The sequence below is a fragment of the Cupressus sempervirens genome, chromosome 9 (genome assembly GCF_028749045.1).
Source record: "Cupressus sempervirens isolate cs-2001-9-10 chromosome 9, ASM2874904v1, whole genome shotgun sequence".
In the NCBI taxonomy this organism is placed as follows: domain Eukaryota; kingdom Viridiplantae; phylum Streptophyta; class Pinopsida; order Cupressales; family Cupressaceae; genus Cupressus; species Cupressus sempervirens.
In genome coordinates this window covers 286,756,530-286,777,122 of record NC_143126.1, presented here as the reverse complement: position 1 = coordinate 286,777,122, position 20,593 = coordinate 286,756,530, and the positions used below count along the sequence as shown (strand labels likewise).

At 36.6% G+C, this 20,593-nt stretch overlaps 1 protein-coding gene across 1 annotated transcript in view; it reads left to right on the top strand.

Annotated features, from left to right (window-relative positions):
• The first annotated feature begins 9,118 nt into the window (after window positions 1–9,118).
• Window positions 9,119–20,593, top strand: part of LOC149538553 (Galactose oxidase/kelch repeat superfamily protein) — a 52,204-nt gene continuing 40,729 nt past the window's right edge. The window contains exons 1-3 of the mRNA XM_089799860.1: window positions 9,119–9,682; window positions 17,086–17,373; window positions 18,816–19,133. Coding sequence (XP_089655986.1) covers window positions 9,369–9,682; window positions 17,086–17,373; window positions 18,816–19,133 — 920 coding nt within the window. The 5' untranslated portion in view covers window positions 9,119–9,368. The remainder of the gene's footprint in view (window positions 9,683–17,085; window positions 17,374–18,815; window positions 19,134–20,593) is intronic.

The window sequence follows — 20,593 nt, the reverse complement described above, 5'->3', positions numbered from 1 at the left end:
TTATGAGATACTTGTGCAATCTCTCATACTATGCTCTGGGGGCTTTTTTGAGACTAGACAAAACTTTGTGTAGTCTGCAACCATTTCCCTTTTGCTAGGATCAATGAAACCTTCAAGTTGCTCAATGTAGATCTCCTCTTCTAAGATTCCATTAAAAAATGTTGATTTCACATCCATCTAATACACTTTGAATCCTTTGTGTGTTTCATATGCAAAGAGTGTTCTAACACTTTCAAGTCTAGCAATAGGAGCAAAAGTTTCTCCATAGTCAATACCTTCCTCTTGAGCATAACCCTTACAAACTAGCCTGACCTTATTTCTGGAAACTTCTCCATTCTCATTCAATTTATTTCTAAATACCCATTTTGTGCCAATTACATTCTTATCCTTGGGTCTAGGAACACGACTCCAAGTCTTATTCCTTTTAATCTGATCAATTTCTTCATTCATAGCTTCAATCCAACTTTCATTCTCTAATGCATCTTTTACAGATCTAGGTTTAAATTCAGTAAGCAAATATGTACCTTTTAACTCGTTTCTTGTCATTGTACCAACTAATTGATCTCTAATGATTTTCTCAGGTACATGATGCCTTCTGACATATCCAACAAGTTTGGGCTCCTTCTTTCTGAATTCACTAGATTCACCATGATCTTCTGAATCATGCTTGGGTCCCACTATCTGTGACTCAGGTTCATCAAACTACGACTTGGTTTCCTCTTGTTGAAATTTGGGTCCTTCTGATGACTCAGGTCATTTTGATGACTCGAGTTGCACTTTCTGCAACTTGGGTCGAACTAGAGATTTTGGAGACTCAAGTGGTGAAGGTTGTTGATTCTTGTTAGAATAGGTGAAAAACCAATCTCCCAAGAACACTTGCATGCATAAACCTGTCACATGGATGAAGCAAAGAACAAAGGCAAGGAAAAATCAAGGAGGCCAAAAAGCCAGATCCATCTTATGGACATGCAAAGAGCAATATCTCATATAATCCAATAAGTGAATGAATAAAATACAAAGAGGTGAATCCTTATAAAGGAATCACGAAACCCGAAAAGGGAAACTAAAGCCTAAGAAAGCTAGGGTTGCACAATATAATTAATAAAATATTAATTATATGAACCTACAAGATAGCTTAAGAAAACTAGAGTAATAGGCAACTTAATTAATTAAATCAAAGTGATTTAATTAATAAGTTAGAACAAATAATTACTCCAACACCCCCCCTTAAGCGAAGCTTGGGAGGAAGCTAACCTAGCACAGCTATGAAAGAGAATTGGGTCCCGACAACAAGGCCAGATCAGGTACCCAATCACAACAAAATCTCTATAAAGAGGAGAAATAGAGAAAACCACATGGGAAAAACCCTACTCCAAAAAGAGATAGCAAAGAATGTTCCAGAAGAAGGAACAAAGAGATCATAAGAGAATCATTGAAGCATGAAGAACCGCAAAACTCTGTCAAAATGCTGATCTGTAGAACCTCCATGGAAATAGAAGGCACGAACCATCAACCAAAGAAGCATAGAACATCAATATAACCTCCCCTTAAGGCAGGTGAGGTGACAGGCAACTGAAAAGATGGGCCAAAAATCTCCTACAACACAGGAGCCAAACACATCAAGAGTGAGGTACAAACACAAACAAAGGCACGTGTCATCGACACTGCATGAGGAATTAGAGAAAGAGGGCCTATAAGCGGCAAACAACTATCCCCCCCATGGCACTTTATATAATAGTGCGAGTACAACGAATCACAATGATGAAAAGGATCCTGAAACGCAAGAGTGGCACTTTATCTCAGTGCGTTGCATAAAAATGCTTACAATGAATATCAACAATGATCAGAAAAGACATAAGGCTGAAACAACAGAAGGTAGAGCCCAAAACGAAGCAACTGAAGCAACAAAATCGATCCCCGGACCTGAAACAAACAGGATATCCACCAGAATGCTAAAATGCAAAAGACTGAATAGGATGTGCCTGGAATAGAATCTGGAACAACAACCAGCATCACTGGAAAGAGCATAGAAAGAGCTTTCCAACGATATAAAGAAGTCCAAAATCGGAGATCGGAAGCTCAAGATACGCCTCCCAGAGTGCAAAATAGAACATCCAGCTTTGACTAACAAAATAGGCAACCAAACTATATCAAAAGTCCAAATAACTAGCACCATCATGACGGGCTCAGAAAGAGCTTTCCGACGATATAAGATTCATCAAAAAATACCTCCGTATGACAAAGATATGGCCAAAAAACCACAAACAGCTTTTAAAACAAAACAAATTATAGAAATGATGATTTGAAAGCCGTCAAATTTCAGCCCAAAGATGGATGACGTCAGCACCTGCGGCTGTCAGACCTGCTTCAGTACCTTGCTGATGTCACTTCTCTGTCATACTTTGCTGATGCAGCGTCCTTTTTTGGAAGATTTTGAAAATGTTTTTTTTAAACAAAAAACAAAAAACTTTGAAGAATTTTTGCAAAAAAAGCAAACTTTTTTTTAATAAAAACTCATGAGCCTTTTTTTAATAAAGCCTTTTGATTTTATGATTTATTTTTTTAATAAAAAAATAAATCTTTTCTTTGGAAAGCGTGCCCAAATCTGGTAACAAATTTTTGCATCAAATTTCAACTGTGTCCAAATTGGACAAATTTTATATGGAAACAGGGGTTTTTGGGTGCTACGAATCCAACGGTGAGGTCCATTTGGGCTCAAAATGCATCGAAAAAATGACCCCTCCAAATTCAATACAAAATAACTCTAAAAATTGAAACCCTCTGAAAAATGCAACTTCTGAAATGCTTCAACAAACCACGAACAACGAGCAGCAAGCTTGCTCTGATACCATGTTAGAATAGGTGAAAAACCAATCTCCCAAGAACACTTGCATGCATAAACCTTTCACATGGATGAAGCAAAGAACAGAGGCAAGGACAAATCAAGGAGGCCAAAAAGCCAGATCCATCTTATGGACATGCAAAGAGCAATATCTCATATAATCCAATAAGTGAATGAATAAAATACAAAGAGGTGAATCCTTATAAAGGAATCACGAAACCCGAAAAGGGAAACTAAAGCCTAAGAAAGCTAGGGTTGCACAATATAATTAATAAAATATTAATTATATGCACCTACAAGATAGCTTAAGAAAACTAGAGTAATAGGCAACTTAATTAATTAAATCAAAGTGATTTAATTAATAAGTTAGAACAAATAATTACTCTAACAATTCCCACTTGCTTGAACATTAGGAATTGTATTAGGCTCATAGTTGTAGACACCTAAAAACCTTTAGAAAATAAAGTATTTTTATTTTCTGAAAAATTTCTGATGACATCATCATTAATTAATTAATTAATTATTTAATTAATTAATTAATTAATTTTTATGCCATTAAATCCCTTTATCTTAATTAAAAATATTTAATTAAGGAATCCCTCCCAAAAATGTTTAAATCTTATTCAAACATTATTTCCTTATTTATTAATTATTTAATTAATAAATTGACCAAAAATCCCAAAATAAATAAATAATTTATTTTTTGCCCAAAACTTGGCCAAATTCCTTAAGACCACTAACCTCTTCCAAAATCTTCTAATCCTTCTTTAATTTCGATTAAAGGCTAATCTCATCATTTCCTACCCCTAATCCCAACTCAAAATATTTAATCAAGATTAAATATTAATCCTCATGTTTATTAAAAATATTTTAATAAATATCTCCTCAACCCAAACCCTTGAAATAAATAAAACTTTATTTATTTCATAAAATCTTATCTTAGGAAGTTCTAGATTCTTCTAAAAAGTCTTTATCCTCATCCAAAGTCTAGACTCTTCTAGAAGATGCCTTTAAACCTAATCCTAATCCCTTCCTAACCTTGTCACATTCCCTAAACATGGGTTAAGACTTGCTAACTCAAGGCAAAGTTAACAAATATCTCCTCCTTCACCCACCCTCATTAATTGCAATCCACTTGCCATCCACTTGCCTAGTCCTAAGCCATCTCTAACCCTTCCTCTAATCATTTTTACAACCCTAAGCAAGCTTAAAACCTCCCTAAACCCTCAAATTCGAATTTCATGTTATCTCTCACAAATATCTTCAACCACAAAACTTTATAAAGCCCACAAAGTCATAAATGTTCTTACAAAGCACTTATGAAGGGTCTTTATGAAGATTTTATCCCTTGAGCCTCCTTTGTTGACTCATCCTTCCCCTTTCCTCCATCCTCTCACCATGTGACATGTGTCACTCCTTGATTGGTTGTAAGGAAGCACAATCCATGTGCTCTCCTCTCATGCAATCTAAGCCCTCCATGAGCTTTTTTCCATCCTTGCATCTTAGCCCTCAATCCCTCAAGCCTCTTGCCTATAGATTGGATCCTTCCCCTTTGCAAAATAAGACAATCCATGAAGTAAAGTTATAATGTTATTTTGAGAGCCAAATCCATACTAAAGCCATCTATCCACACCAAAAATCCACAATCATCCATTGAAGCCTTTGGAAGCATATTGAGCATACATCCTATCCATTTAGATAAAGCCACTCAACAAGAGAGCTTCTCATTGAGAGAGCCCATTAATGGCTCATATTTTCAATTGAGAGCTCATCTTAGTCTATCTTGAAGTTTATGAATTTTGTTTAGTTTGTAGAAGCTTTATTTAAATTTGATTTCTATTAGCATACTAACATTGCTCATATACACATACTAACATTTTGATGACTCGAGTTGCACTTTCTGCAACTTGGGTCGAACTAGAGATTTTGGGGACTCAAGTGGTGAAGGTTGTTGATTCCCACTTGCTTGAACATTAGGAATAGTATTAGGCTCATAGTAAACAAAGTTTATGTAGTCTTCAAGTTCCTTACTACTTTGTTCTTCACTCTTTTATGCAAACTCATCACTCTTCACATGTGCACTTTCTATAACTTTATGGGTAGATAGATTCATACATTTATATGCTCTACTCTTATTGGAATATCTCAAAAATATTCCTTCATCACTTTTGACATCAATTTTTTCTTTTATAGACTCATTCATAATATAACATTTATTGCCAAATACTTTGAAGTAACACACATTAGGTTTATAGCCATACCATAATTCAAAAGGTGTTTGATTTGAATCCTTCATCAATTGAACTTAGTTCAGTGTATGAATTGTTGTGATGATTGCTTCCTTCTAGTATTTGATAGCAACATTCTTTTCTATCATAAGGGTCCTTGCACAATTCATGATTGATCTATCCCTTCTTTCAACAATGTCATTCTGTTGATGTGTGCCAGGTGTAGACACTTGTCTTTTGATTCCTCTTTCATTGCAAAATTCATTGAATTCATTATAAATAAATTCTCCTCCTTTGTCTAATCTCAAACATTTTTGTTTCTTCCCTATTTCTTTCTCCACTCTAGCCAGTTACCATTTGAACTTTTGAAAAGATTCTGATTTATCCTTTAGGTACATAACAATCATCAACAAATAAAATAAAGTAGTTATCTCTTGTGTAGCTTTCTGTGCTAATGGGTCCACAAAGGTCTGTATGGACTAGCTCCAACACTTCTTTAGAATGATAGTTTTTGCTTTTAAAACTTGTCTTGCCCATGTTACCAATTTGACAATTCTTGTACATACCCATGTTAGGTTTTTTTCAGGCTCGGAATGCCTCTAACCCTTTTGTTCTTGCTCATGTTTACCAGGTTATTAAAATTCACATGACATAACCTCTTATGCCATAACCAACTTTCTTTTACTTGAGCAATGAAACATGAACTTCCATTAAGATCTAGGTAGAATAGATTACCTTTTGTTTGCTTGCTAGTCCCAACCAAATTTCCTTTTCCATCTAGCAAATTGGCCTTTCCATGCATGAATTCTACCTTGAATCCAATGTTATTCAATTGAGCCACAGTAAGTAGATTATGCTTCAGTCTTTCAACCTAATAAGCATTATCACATTTGAGGTCATTGGTTAGTGCAATACAACCTTTACCTTTCACATAACATGGCTCATCATTGCCAAATCTAACACTTCCACCATCATAGTGTACCAAATTCTTAAATTTAGATTTGTCACCAATCATATAGTGAGAACAATCACTATCAATAATCCATGTATCATTCTTACTAATATGTGAGATAAGTGCCATTTTATCATTCTCATCATCTAATTCATTCTTAACAACAATGTTGACCATTTCATCTTCTTCTTTACTACTTTCAGAATTTTTAGTAATGTAACAAGACTTCTTCCCTTTGTCCTTGTAGTCCTTGTAGTTTTTGAAGTTCTCTATTTGGACACCTTGCAACAATGTGACCAACTTCTTCACAAGAAAAGAAGATTAAAGGAATTTTACCTTTGTACTTCCCTTTTCCCGTGGGAAATCTTCTTGCAAGTAATGCTTCAATGACTTCAAGATCTTCATCATAACCATCTTCATCCTCACTATTAGATTATCTTTTAAATTTTTCAACTTTCTTCTTGAGTGATAGCTTGGCTTGAAATGTAGACTCAAGGTTGCTAGTGTTAGGAACACAATTGCCATAGTTATCTAACTCAAACATTGTCAATCTTCCCACTACTGCATCCAATGTTATATCATTCTTGGGATTGCATCTCATCTCTTGAATTGCTGACACTCTAATGCATATATAGGAAGAAGTGTTCTGAGAATCTTGCTTACCACTGTCTCATCTTCAATCATTCCTCCTGAGGCTCTGATTGCACACACACTAGCTTTTATCCTTTCACTGCATTTTACAATGTTCTCATCTTCTTTCATCCTCATTTGATCAAATTGACCTCTGAGACTTTTTTCCTTTACTCTCTTGACATTATCATCTCCTTGATAGATGACTTTTAGCTTGATCCACATCTCATGAGCAGTATCACAATCTTTAACTTCATCGAATTCAACATAGTTGAGAGTTGAAGTAATATCAATCATCATGATATTATGATTCTCCTTTTCTAGTAATTTCTTCAATAGTCATAGTTTTAGTAGGTGCCACATACTGGGTGTCTAAGTACTTTGGGCCCGAGTCTCCAATGGTTTGCAAATGTAATCTCATTAGTTCCTGCCATGCCTTGAAGTTATCTTTGTTCAGCTTAGGGATCTCCCTTCTGTAAGACATCTCAATCTTTAGGTTAGGTCCTTGAAACCTTCTCTGCAAGCACCAAAAACTCTAATACCAATTGTTGGAAATATAAAAGGAGTAACTGAGAGGGGAGGGGTGAATCAATTACCACAAAAATAAATCCTAGATCCCTCAGATGTCAATACAAATCAAAACCAAACTCTGCAAAAACTGAAAATACTGCTATAACTTGGTTAGCACTGAATAACTTGTCAAACACTAGGAATTACTGCTACTCGATAATTACTGAAATAAATGCTTCTTAAGATGTTTAATATTATTAATCACAATTAACTTAGTTGCAGTAATAGAAAACAAATAACATGAACACATATGACACCAAGATTTAACGTGGAAACCCAATTTGGGAAAAACCACCAATTGCAACTAGTTATTATTTTTCACTCTTTTGAAGTGAGCCATATTAGGAGCCAACCCTGTTAAAGGTTACAAAACACACTGTTAGGTGTGACCCTATTAAAGGATTTAATCACCCTATTAGGTGTGACATTGTTAGAGGTCTTTAGACACTTCAATCTAGAAATGCTACCTTGTTAGAGGATTTCGCAAATAGTTGTTAACTCTGTTAAGAGATTTGATACACTACTACAATTATTAGAGAATAACAATGATATGATCTAATTGTTGATGCAACTATATTACTGATTTTAGACCTCTGTTCTGGCTTGGATACTTGATCCTCCTTGATCGAATAAAACTTTGTAGCTCAGTCAACTCAGGATACTCTGCTATCCTTCCAATTTGCTTCCTTGGTTTATCTTTTCAATCCCATGCTTCTCTTCTTCAATCCCACGACTTGACCTTATATCTTTTGCCTTGTCAAGTCAACTTAAATACACTTACAAATATTCAATATCCATCCCTTAAGTTGGTTAGACTTAACAAATAAATTCATCAAACTAAATATGCTGATTCAAGAAAATCCTTCGTTAGCCGACCTAGCTTGGTCAACACTAACTCAAAAAAGATTCTCTTCTTTGTTAACCACGTGAACTCAGTTAACACTACATCTTGAACTAAATTCTTTGGGTAACCGAGTGAGCTTGGTTAACACTGGCTCCATGCCAACTTTTCTTTGATGCTCGAGTGAAGCTCGGTAGACACCATCTTCTTGCAAACTTCCTTGGCTGCCTGAGTGAAGCTTGACATATACTATCTCTAAACTTGGTTTACTTTGGAATGCTCGATAGATATTAGAAACTGTGTTCATCGCCCGAGTGAGCTCGACAGACACTGATTAGTAAAGACTTGACATTTTGTGTAACATCAAAGACAATATACAATTGAACAATTATTTTCAACAGACGCTATGTAGCTACTTAGCTTATTTTGGCTAGTAGTCATTACTAAGAATTTTTAGGAATAATTTTTGGAGTTAGTAACCCATGCAATTGGTATGCTTTTTTTAAATATACATTTTAATATTATTTTTTCACATAAACTTTAGAGAGAAAATAAATAAAGTTTTTTTTTTTTAACAAATTAAAGGGGGAAAGAGATTTGTGAAGACACTTGGCTGCTTATTTTAAGCCCCCATTTTCTTCAAAGCTTTTTTTTTATTCCTAAATAATAGCTGCTCCACAATAATAAGAAAAAATTCTATATGATCCTTTTCTCATCCTTTTCTCATAAATTTAAATTTACATGGTAACATATAAGTACTTAAATTTATGGAGAAATACACTTAAACAACACATGGAAACATGAAGTTAAAATAGTTAACAATAACAACAATATTAACAATTCCATAGGACCATAACTCTCCAAAATACTTATAAAATAGAGAATAATACTAACAGCTACATAGGACCTTGCTGTTAGTGTGCTAAGGTCCTTTGATCCCTTATGGTTGGTCGTACAGAGATCATTAATTTTTGTTTATTTCATTTGGAAACTACAATCGTTTTAGGGGACGGAAAACCCACTCCGCAAGTTAAATGGGTCCCCGTAAGTCAGAGAGACTGCAGTCGGAAATGGCTGATAATATAAAACGTCAGACAAAACCCAACAGACCGGCTCCAAGTGTCTTTCCTGTGATAAGCTTTCAGGGAATCAAACCCCCGACTTCTCTCAATGACCAGTAACTTGTGTTGCACTAAAGCCGCATGCAAATGATGCCATCAAGCTTAATTCTGTAGCACAATAACAGCTGAAAGCAGAAGAAAAGAATTTTACTAGAAAACAAGAAGTAGTATTCTCGATTTTACAATGCTTTTAAGGGCGGGTTCTTGTGAGAAAAATCTTGCCGAATATACCATAATCCCGGGCCTTCCAAACGACCTGGCCTGTCTCTGTTTAGCCTGCGTGCCGCTGCCACTGCACGGGCCTTTGAAGTCCGTCTCCAAGGCCTGGAGAGCTACTTTCTATTCACAGTTTCTCTTCGATCTGCGCCACAAATGGGGGAAACTGGAGGAATTCCTGTGCCTATTCAGGGACGACCCGTCTCTAACGGCAGGCGAAATTTTCGATCCGCAGACGGGTGCCTGGAGGCTCATTCCGCCCATGCCATGTGATCCTTACAGGTATCACCTGCCCTTTCTCATGGAATTTGCATCGAACCGAATTTTTTTACTTGGAGAATTCGTAATTAGTCTATGAATTTGAGGGTTTTACATGTCAAAAGTTTTCGAAAAAGCTGCGTGCTTTGTTTGTATTATGGTTTTGCTTCAAACTCCATGATTAATTATTATGATGAGGAAATACAGATATTAAGATTGCACAATTAGCTCAATTAGGACTGGAAGAAGTAGTTGCTGAGAAACATTGTTGAAATTGTCGTAGTTACAGACCACAGAAACTTTTTTCCTTATGCCATCAGGCGCATGATTTTAAGGCGTGAAGTTGAGGCGTGTAGTGAATTATGCGACTAGTGTGAAACTCTTTTCCCTGTACTATACAAAATAATGATGTCATTGCTTGCCTAGGTCTCCTTTTATGACAAAAAGAAATCATTGTTCTGTAACCTTGCTAGACCCTGAGAATTTTGATTTCCGATATAAGGAAGCGTTAGTCTTGTTGGTGTTTGAAAATGTTAAAACAGTGCTAAAACTACTAAGCGACAAAAGGCTTAATACCTAGATATTAGTACATACACAACCTAAAGAATAGCCAATTCTCATTGTCACTTGCCTATGCAAAGTACTAGGACCCAACTTCAACAAAACTTCAGACGGTTTTCTACTCTTTTGGCTCTGTAAAAACCAGGGCGAGTATACCCGGGGATGGTTCAAAAATTGAACAATTATATGAGAATTATTCTTAGTTTCATTTTTGTTCTCATTTCTAAATCCTCAAACATATACATAACTCTTACCAAATTGGTAAACACATCCCTTGAATAGATATGGCCAAGAAATCTTCTATAGATCTGTAGATGTTTTCAACAGCAATGGCTAAATGAGGCTAAAACATTCCATGCAGGCAAGTGCTGGCCAACTTTGAATATCTTACAGGAAATAAAAGTAAAATTTGATTTTATGATGTATTTTGAAAAAACCAGTCATAATATACTTCTCTTTTGGCTGAAATAACTTTCGATTAGTGCCTAATCCATTGGGGTTCAGAGTCTATAGTAAATTCTTAGATCTAATTTATTGCTTTGCAACAAATTCTTATCAGCAATTCTTATCAGAATTTATCATTCAAAAATCCTTTTCAATACCTAAGTAATCTCATCACATTCATCAGAGTCCTTATTTAATCCCTTGAATTAACAACAATAACAAATGGATGTACAACCCTACTAGATTGCAATCAATTGCATAAGCTTTTACTCACACAACATCAAGGTAGCTAAGTATTTAAAAGGAGACACAATTCAGAAAGAACTGATATGGGGACAGTTCATAATTTGTATTCATTTCCTTTGAAAATGGTATATCCTTTACAATAGACCCAGAAAGACCTTCATAAAAGAAGCACAGTTCTTTCTACATTCATGTATTCTCAGAAATTTTGACAGAAAAGTATACTACAAACTTGCTTTCCAAATATTTGGACCAAAAACAGGACTAAGCACAATACTTAGTAAAAACAGAATTCGGACCATTCTTTAGCCTTGGGATCTCACTTAAATAGTGTGAGATGCAACAAGCTTCAGGCTAAAGAAGGTGACAGGTGTCCTTTCAAAAGAAAGACAAAAACAAAATAACAGAAAGATTAACAACATTTCTTGGCGGGTCCCTTTCTGTTATGCTTCTGAATTGTTGAGACAAGAGCACGATCTGACCTTGCAGTCATTCTTCACTTTCGGAGTACATACCCATGAGGTCTGTAAGTGATGTATCATCTTCTGTTACCTGCAAACTCACTTTAACCTGGGAAATTCCATGTCATCATTGCTGATTACAAGGGTAACTATTACTTTTGCATCTTCTTCCTCATTGTCTCCTGACATCTGTTCACTAAACTGATTTTTCCACTCATTAAAAGTATCATCATCTAGCCAATCAAAACTTAGAGTTTCTCTTTGTATCTTTATTAAAGAATTTGCATTTTCCTCTAAATCATCAAATTCTTTTATCATAGCAGTATAATACAATTGTACTTTTACCAGCTCCTCGTTTGTCTTTACCCAAAACCAATGGCCAGTCTCACTGATGATGTTTATTATTCTGTTATCGAATAATTCATCCATTTCCTTTTTCCATTTTTCTTTTTCCTTTACTGTATCAACAGATTCTAAAGCACAAGGAAATAGGGTGAATTTTTCAGCAAGATATTTTGAAAAACAGAGTATTAATCTTCTCTATAAAGAATCTCTTTCATTTTCAAAATTTTCTAACTTATTCAATAAATCAAAAATCTTTTCAACCTGATGATAAGGTATTTGGATTGCAGATATACATATAATTGTAACATCATTATTTCTCTGTCTCCATTTCTGTGCAAGAGAATCTAGTCCATCCTTTTCTTTATTCAACTCATCCATGAGGGTTACAATCCTTGTCAACTGATCATAAAAAGTCGACCATTGTATTTTATCCCTCAAATATGTCACACCCTGCTTCCATTTTTCTTCCTGCTGATTTCTAAATTCTATCTGCCACTCATGTAATTTGGTTTTTTCTGCTTCAAATTCCTCTGCAGTATAGAATTGGGGTCTTTCAGGGGTGTCAGGTATTTCAATGATAGGGGTTAATCCCACAGATGATTGTGGAGGATATGCAATCCTCAGTGTACTGGATTCTCCCACTTTCCTTTTTCCAAGTATCTTCTCCAATTGAGATACCCTGTTTTTCAGCTCAATTCTCCTTTTTACCTCTTGATTATAAGCATCCACCACTATTTCATATTTACTGTGCATATCAATCATTTCCTTCTCTTCTCTTTCTGCAGTGGCCAAGGCAAATTTAGAATAATCCACATTCATGTGGGCTGCCTGTACATTTGAAGTATCAGCAACTCTCCTTACAATGATACTCCCTGTTAGTCCTGAATCATCAGGCTGTGATGAAGTAGTCCTGGATCCTCTTCTTAGGGACCACATAACAAGGGCAGCTTGATCATTGCTGAATGCTGTACCCAAGAATTCCTCTTTATTTGGATCCTGTAGTCCTAAATTATTTGATACAGAATTAAAAATTAATGCATCAGCAATATCCCAATTGGGCAATAATAAAACATTTGCATTTTTTACCATCTGTCTACCCTCATCAGGGGTTATATTTTGGAACTCTTGCATCATTTGTTCCTTTATTTGATTTTGAATGGAGGCCTCATCCATTTCTGGATGTTCTGTTTTCATATTCTTACACCTTTGCTCAAAAATGTGCATGTTTACCCTCCATGCAAACTGATGGAAAGCCCTAGATCTTACAAAACTGTTATTAGACAAAAAATGCTGACTGGCTTGTTCCAAAACAGGGTCCAATTCCCTTCCTCTGAAATCTGCTATAGTTAATTCAAAACTTGGCACAGGAGGTTCCTGGGGGTTCCCTTCATCAATTTCTGCTTGTGTAACAAAAATTTCTCCTTGTGACCCCATTTGTTCAAATTGCTCATTGGTGAGCTGCTCTTCCTCAATTCTCATTGGAGTTTGAGAAGGTGAGTAACCTTCATCAGGGGATTCTTCTTCCCTTATTATTTTTCTTCTTTTGGGAGAAGGTTCAGGGGGTCTTTCTTCTAGGACAGTACTGGTAGTTTCAACTACCTGTTTTTCTTTGTGTACAATAGGTATCTGCTGCCGAACGATAGTGTATCTTGTCTTCTTTCGTACCACCAGTGGACCCATTCCAATGTTGGGAGTGAAACCCAATTTTCTCATAACCTCTCTGGCTTTGTTTGGAAAAGAATCAATAAAATGCTGTTTCTTCTCATTCATTACTTCCATTATCTCAGAGAAAGTACTCATGAGCTTATTTATCTTATCTGCATTGGTTGCAGCATTACTAAGAGGACTGTAATCTTTGTCAAAACAATTAATAAACTCCAAAACTTTTGAATAGACTCTCCATTTTTCTTTCTTTATTTCTTGCTCATGGAGAGAATATTCATTTCTTATTATATCTTCAGGAAAATAGAATTCATGCTGAACTGGACGAAGCTTGATTCTAAGTCTAAGGGCAGAGTTAAAGAAACCTTCTGTATCACAAAAACGAGCATGAGACACTGCCATCTTATATTGATCCAAAATTTTGTGGAGAAAGATCCACCCTTCTTTAGCTATCACAAATTGGTGGGCTATAGTGCAAGTAGGAAAAATTGATCCTGTTCCCCTTTTGTGCAAAAAGGCCTCCTCCACTCCTCCCAACTGCCACAAAAATTCAGCTATCCCTACCTTTAAAGGTACTTGATAGGGTAGTACATGGGGTGTTCCTTTGAATCCATAGACCCTAATGACAGTAGAGACTGAATATGGGATAATATCTCCCCAATTATGTGAAACTTTTAGACTATGGGGTTTGTCCATAGGCCTAACAAGATGCATTAGTGCCTTAGGAATTTTGGGATTATCACTCAATATGAGGCATCTTAGTTTGGAGGCAAAGTGCCTATCAAATCTAACAAAGCTAGCATTTTCTGCTTCCCAAGTCATGTCTGCACTCCATAATTGGACTGGCCTTCCCCTCTTGTTCCCTATTTAAAACCATTTCTTTACCAAAATAAGTGGCCCCTTTAAAAAGAAACATATGCATCAATAGGGAGTACTGACCCCAAACCTTTTCCACCTTGCCCTTTGCAATCCCCACCAATCCTTGGTGAATCTCATTAGCCAAGTAAGATGCAAAATCAAAAATTATTTCCACACCAAAAGAGGAGATTTGGGTGATCATATACATGAAGTTCACCGGAATAAAATCTTCTTCGCCCTCTCCGAAGACTTTGCACAGGGTCCTATATATCTCTACTGCCCTGGCATTAAAGCATGATTTCTTGAATGGTTCTTTAGAAGACGATGTTATGGTTGGGAGGCCTCCAATCCGGCTTATGTGGGCTTTCAGTGCACCTGATCTAACTACATCCCTTTTGGACATATATTCTTTTTCTAACTCTATCAAATTAATGGGCACATGATACATAGTGAGAGGTCCTAGACTGAAAACCTTCCTAATCTCCTCGGGACTGATGGTAACTAAAGCCTCACCATCCATTCTTCTCACTATCTTAGTGGCTTGGTCATAATTTTTCGCTATAGCTTCAAGCAGGTCAAAATCCATAAACACACTGGGGACAACAAGCTTTCCAAGATCAAAATTCCATATATTGGCATGAGGGGCATATAACTTCCTTTCTGCAAACCATTTTTTAAATAAACTCAAACCAGTTTGAGAAGTTTGAGCATCCTGAACCCAATTACCCTTATCATACAATCCATCAGCTATCCTTAGCCTAGGGTTCAGTGAGGTCAACCTCTTAACTTGCACTGTTTCTACAGTAGACTCAGGAAGCAACTCAAGCAAATCATCATGGACATTTCTATCCAAGTAGTTTATTGCATCTGAAAATCCCTTCTTCGGAGGCATCTTGGGCTATTTTTTTAGAACTTAAAAACTTACGAAGATTATGGTAGTATTACTTACTTGAATTTTGTCTCTGTTTTCCTCTGTATTCCTGCAAATTTTCTGCGAACAGACAACTTGACAATTTTTTATCAGACCTTGGCACGCTTTTCTTTCAGTAATGGCTTCTGCACAAGAATGGCTCCAAATCTTTGCTCGCGTGAGATGAAACTAATGAAATCTCTCTGTATTATACTCTGTTTTTCCTTACGGACAAAGCTTTCTTGTCTAATTAATACAGAGAGTGGCACTACATTTTTCATTTAAAATTGCGTCGTCGATCTTCAAAGATCCTACGATCATGTGGTGCAGAGAGAACAACTAGGAGTTGTATTTGCCATGTCAGTTATTTTACCCAATGAGAACTTGCCACGTACAGAATTCTTTCTTTGATGGCGCTTATATTTGGACCCACTGACGACTGAGAACACGTGTCAGCACATCGCTACTTCGTTATGCATAAAGAACGGGCACCTTGCCATAGCGAAGCGGCGACAATCGTTGATCTGATCCGGAAATGATCGAAAGATATGCTACAGGGCTTCTTAAGAGGGAAGGCGGCGGGGCCAACTCGCTATGTCGCTATAATTATCTCCCTTGCAACTCTTCATAGCGAGGAGACGACAGCCGTTGATCACTTACCAAATCAAAGGTGAAGAAGAAACACAAGATCTCCTAATTTATATTTGCTATGTCGCATGGCTTAACAAGCATGCAACTTGTCATAGCGAGGTAGCGAGCTCCGTTGATCCACTTCAAGCTGACGTTCAGGATTTTTTGTACATTCAGTCAGATAGGCATTAATGAGAATCGGATCTCTGCATAGTTGGCACATGTCCAAATTTACTATAGTCATTTATCATTCCACGTCACCAAAGATCTTGCCGATCTTTTACCATTTTACGGGGCCTCGCTAACTCGCTAACGGTGAAGCACCTGAATTTTCCGATAGCGAGGTAGCGAGCTCCGGCACTTAAAAGGATTCCGTGCCGGAAAATGCAAGGGTTACCCAGTAATCACTTTTGTTAATTAAAACTGATTCTGACAACGGTATTTATGACTGGTCATGCCACCTGGTGTAATTATGATATAAGCAAGATGCAATGTCATCATCTTTAGATTTTCACGTGGCCTCGCTAACTCGCTAACGGCGAAGTGCCTGATTTTTCCGATAGCGAGGTGGCGGAACGTCCGGAAAAACCATCATTCCAGCTCTGATGTCAGATATTCTAGTGGGTCCCTATCCTTTTTGGACGGTAACTTGCAAAGTGTACCTGCACAATAAATCATTTAATAAGCAAATCTCCGATCGCCGTATCTTCACTTTACGGTCCCGCCTCTTAAAAAAAATACTCAACACTCGTTACCTCGCCATACTTAACAAGCATGCAACTTGTCATAGCGAGGTAACGACAACGGTAGATCTAGTCGGATCTGACGGTTGGGACAAATAGGAAGAAAAGGTAACCCGGGCAGAAAGGAAAAGGAATATGTCAGCATATTCGTCTCTTTTGAAAAATTCAAAATTTCGCGCCCGACAATTTATGAATAGAGATGATATAGGGTTTACATGATGATTATTTCTTATGGATGATTTATCCAAAACCCTATGCTACACTTAGGAATAAAACATTTGACTTTTCTATGATTTAACAGAAAACTTCTACTACACAAAAAGTCAGACCAACAAGTCTGTAAATGAGAAAAATAATTTTGGAAGAAAGACTTCTGATTCATTTATTAAATTACAGATATTAGATCATTTGAAACATAAATGATATATCTGTCACAAATTTTCTCTGTCTTTTTTCTCAATTATAGATATTAGAGGTCATAAGTCCTCTGTAGATTTATGAATTTTGAGTTTTAATTAGAAGAAAACATTATTCTATACTCGAGTAACATAATTCTATAATTTTCTGCAGGTATGGACTCACAAATTTCGTGTCTGTAGCAGTAGGCAGTTACCTGTATATTATTGGTGGTTCCCTCTTTGACGCACGGAGCTTCCCCATGGATCGGCCAGTAGCATCTCGGGCAGTGTACCGCTATGACCTGGTGCGCTGCCACTGGGAGCGGCGGTCTAGCATGATAAATGCTAGGGGCAGTTTTGCCTGTGGAGTTTATAACAAGAACACAATTCTGGTGGCCGGTGGAGGGTCCCGTCATGCTCAGTTCAGTGCTGGGGGAAGCAGGGTTTCATCAGCGGAAAGGTACAGCAGGATCATTACATAATCAATAGGTGCTTAAGTTTATTTTTTAAAGGATACTAACTTTGATTTGGTATGTCTTGGTAACCACTATAACTTAACGCTTGAACACAATTAACAGTTGTATACAATGTTGCACGGGGACGGGGTATTTGGGTATCAAAGTTTATCATAACTTCTGATTTGAACAATAATATAGTTGATAAACATCTGAATTGAACAATAATATAGTCTATTATTAATCAGTATTGTATCAAAGTTTCAAACTGATGAATTAAGCTTGATAAACAAGCTGATAAAAAGGTGAAATAAAAAATAGAAATCTTAATCAAGGTCCTTTGCAATTATGCACTCCACTGAGTACCCTGATATGTGTACCTGGTGTACCTGGTACTTGGTATATGTGTACCTGGTACTGGGATATGTTGGTACGCATCCCAGGAGTATGGGTACACATACCTATGCAACCTAGGTTGTATATGATGCATTTCTTTCAAAAAGTAAAAAAATAAGTTACTTTACTTAAATGACAATGCGCAGATGTTGTTGTTTAACTTCAAACACTGAATGATAATGAACTTGACGGATTGGAGAGACTCTAGAAAAAATGCTGGTATTATTATCTACCTAATGCTCCCATGGAAGGGACGTTCTGGTATTTACTCAGTCGATGCAGTTGACAAAGTCTGGTGGCATTCTTCTGTAAAATGACTCAACAGAATATTTTACATTCTACTCTGACATATCTTTCTAGAGTTTGGATGTACAAAAGTTTATATTTGAGAGAAGATTACTATATATAAATATATCTCAACTCCTAATTAAGATTTTCTTGAAATGAAGTGGCACTGCCATGCTCTAACCTCCAATCTCTACACATTGCGCACATTTTCCTTCCCCATTGTTTGCCTTTGAATTTGGATAAACAGATGTAGGTTAATTTCTTGGAGATGATTAAAATACACACACACACATACATATATATATATTATCTCCTTATACCTGCCATTTTGCACAAAACTTTCCTGAAAGAAAGTGGCACTGCCATATTGTAACTTCCCATCGCTATCTGTCACTTGCATTTGCCTTCCTGGAAAATTGTGTTAAAAGGAAAGATTCTATCATTTGCTTTTAAATTCTGTGCATATTGACGTGGGACTAACCTCAGCAAAATAATAGTTGTGGTAACACCTATTTGTAGTTCCTACCCATAGGAAAGGAACGTCTTTTATTGAACTCAAAAGATAGAAAAATTAATTGTTTGGTAGACATTACTCTGGGTATACCTTGAGTATCATGTCAAGAAAATACAAATGAAATCTGTTCTTTGAGATATTTTTTAATGATTAGAGTCCTATAAAACTGTAAATCGTCTTGTTGAATTATATTATTGTGTTTGATCATGCTCTTAGTCATGTGAAATTTTTAAGTGGTCTCTTTATCAGGTATGATATTGAGAAGGACAGGTGGTTTTTCGAGGAAGAGATGCCCAGTGCTCGATCAGGCTGTGTAGGGTTTGTTGTGGATGATGATTTTTGGGTCATGGGAGGGTATGGCGCTTCAAAGACTGTCAGTGGGGTTTTACCGATTGATGAGTATTACAGAGGTGGGGAGATTCTTGGTGCCAGCAGTAGGAAATGGAGGGAATTGAGGCCAATGTGGGAGGAAGGGGAGAGGTGGCGTCTTGGAAGAGTTGCTGTCATGGAGACAAAAAATGGAGAGCCTCCAAGTATTTTCATGCTTGAAAGCTTCCAGATTTGCAGGTTAGTTATTGCTTTTTCATCTCTTAGTTTTTAAAAGTAATTATGACTCATGTGCATACAAAAGTTTATTGATTGTGCAGTTATAAGCAATTAGAAACATGCTAAAACATTCATAATTAAAATTTTAAAAAAAATTTTCATTTAGTTTTTGATCGGTAAGTTGAGGGTTCTATTTGGTCCCTTACCTCTAAAAATTAAAATATATAAATGTTAACAATTTTTTTTTTTGGATTATCTGGAATCTAAGAAAAAGCTGTGGAGGCTACCAGCTACCAATAAAAAAATGTTGTTCCAACTGGAACCAACCCTACTAAAGACAAAAATCTACTTTCCACATCATTTGGTCGCCTTGGGATGCATTCAAACAACCAAAAAATGCTTCCATAACCAAACTATCTTCAAAAAGGTCGCCTTGGGATGCATTCAAACAACCAAAAAATGCTTCCATAACCAAACTATCTTCAAAAACAATATTGACCTGGATCTGTAGGACCTGTTGTGACATCCCTGCTGCTAACCTCCTTGCCAGATCTCTTAGTCTCTGTGCTAGATGCCACTTGGCTGTTGGACTCTAAGAAAATTGCTTCTTAGCATTAGTAACACTATTTTTGGTTAAATCTGGCAAAGTGAACAAGTTTGACACCTCCAAGCAGTTGTCCCTCAATATTACTATAAGCCCGTTTATGTACATGGCCAGATTATGGCAACAAGAGGCAAGCTCCTCTATGTGGGAGTTCATCACCCGTCTCTCCCTGCATTGTATCACAACCTCGGCGCTGGTCAGTGAACCTTTGAATTGGATATTCTTTAGCCCCCACAAATCCCTTATCTGAGCTTTCACAGAAAATCACATTCTTTGCACCTGTATAATTTCTGCTCAGAAGTGAATCCTTTACCTCTGTTAATTTGGCCTTAAAATTGGCAAAAATGGAAGGTCTAATCCAGAGAATTTCAATGTTTCTCTAACTCAGGAATTAGCTCAACCAAGTTGGGGGGTCCATGCTGGTGATGGCAAAAGTTTTTCATAGAAGTCAATCTTAAGAAGCTGATTTTTAAGGCAAGTCACAGGAGGAGGATCTATGCTGCAATCTTAATGAGGGAAGCTTGAACTGATCCCATGCAAGAGAGCCTATTGCCCAAACCTACACTATTTAACACTCCAAAGAAAGAGATAGGTTGATACATTCAAGAATTGGGGATCAATTCAATGACAGCTAGATAATTGGAGGCCTAAACCACATTCAATGCGAATGATGTAAAAAATAGTGCGGCAGAACTTAAAATGAAGCAAACTACATTCACCATAATCAAAGATGACAGTTCAATTTTTTGCAAGCAAATTTTCATCAAAATAGTCATAAATCAACTCTTAAAACAGATTTAAGTCAACTCAACCAGCTCCAGAAACAAGATAGGCAATGTCAAATTTGTGAATTGGAGCCCTGGTAACATGCTGAAAT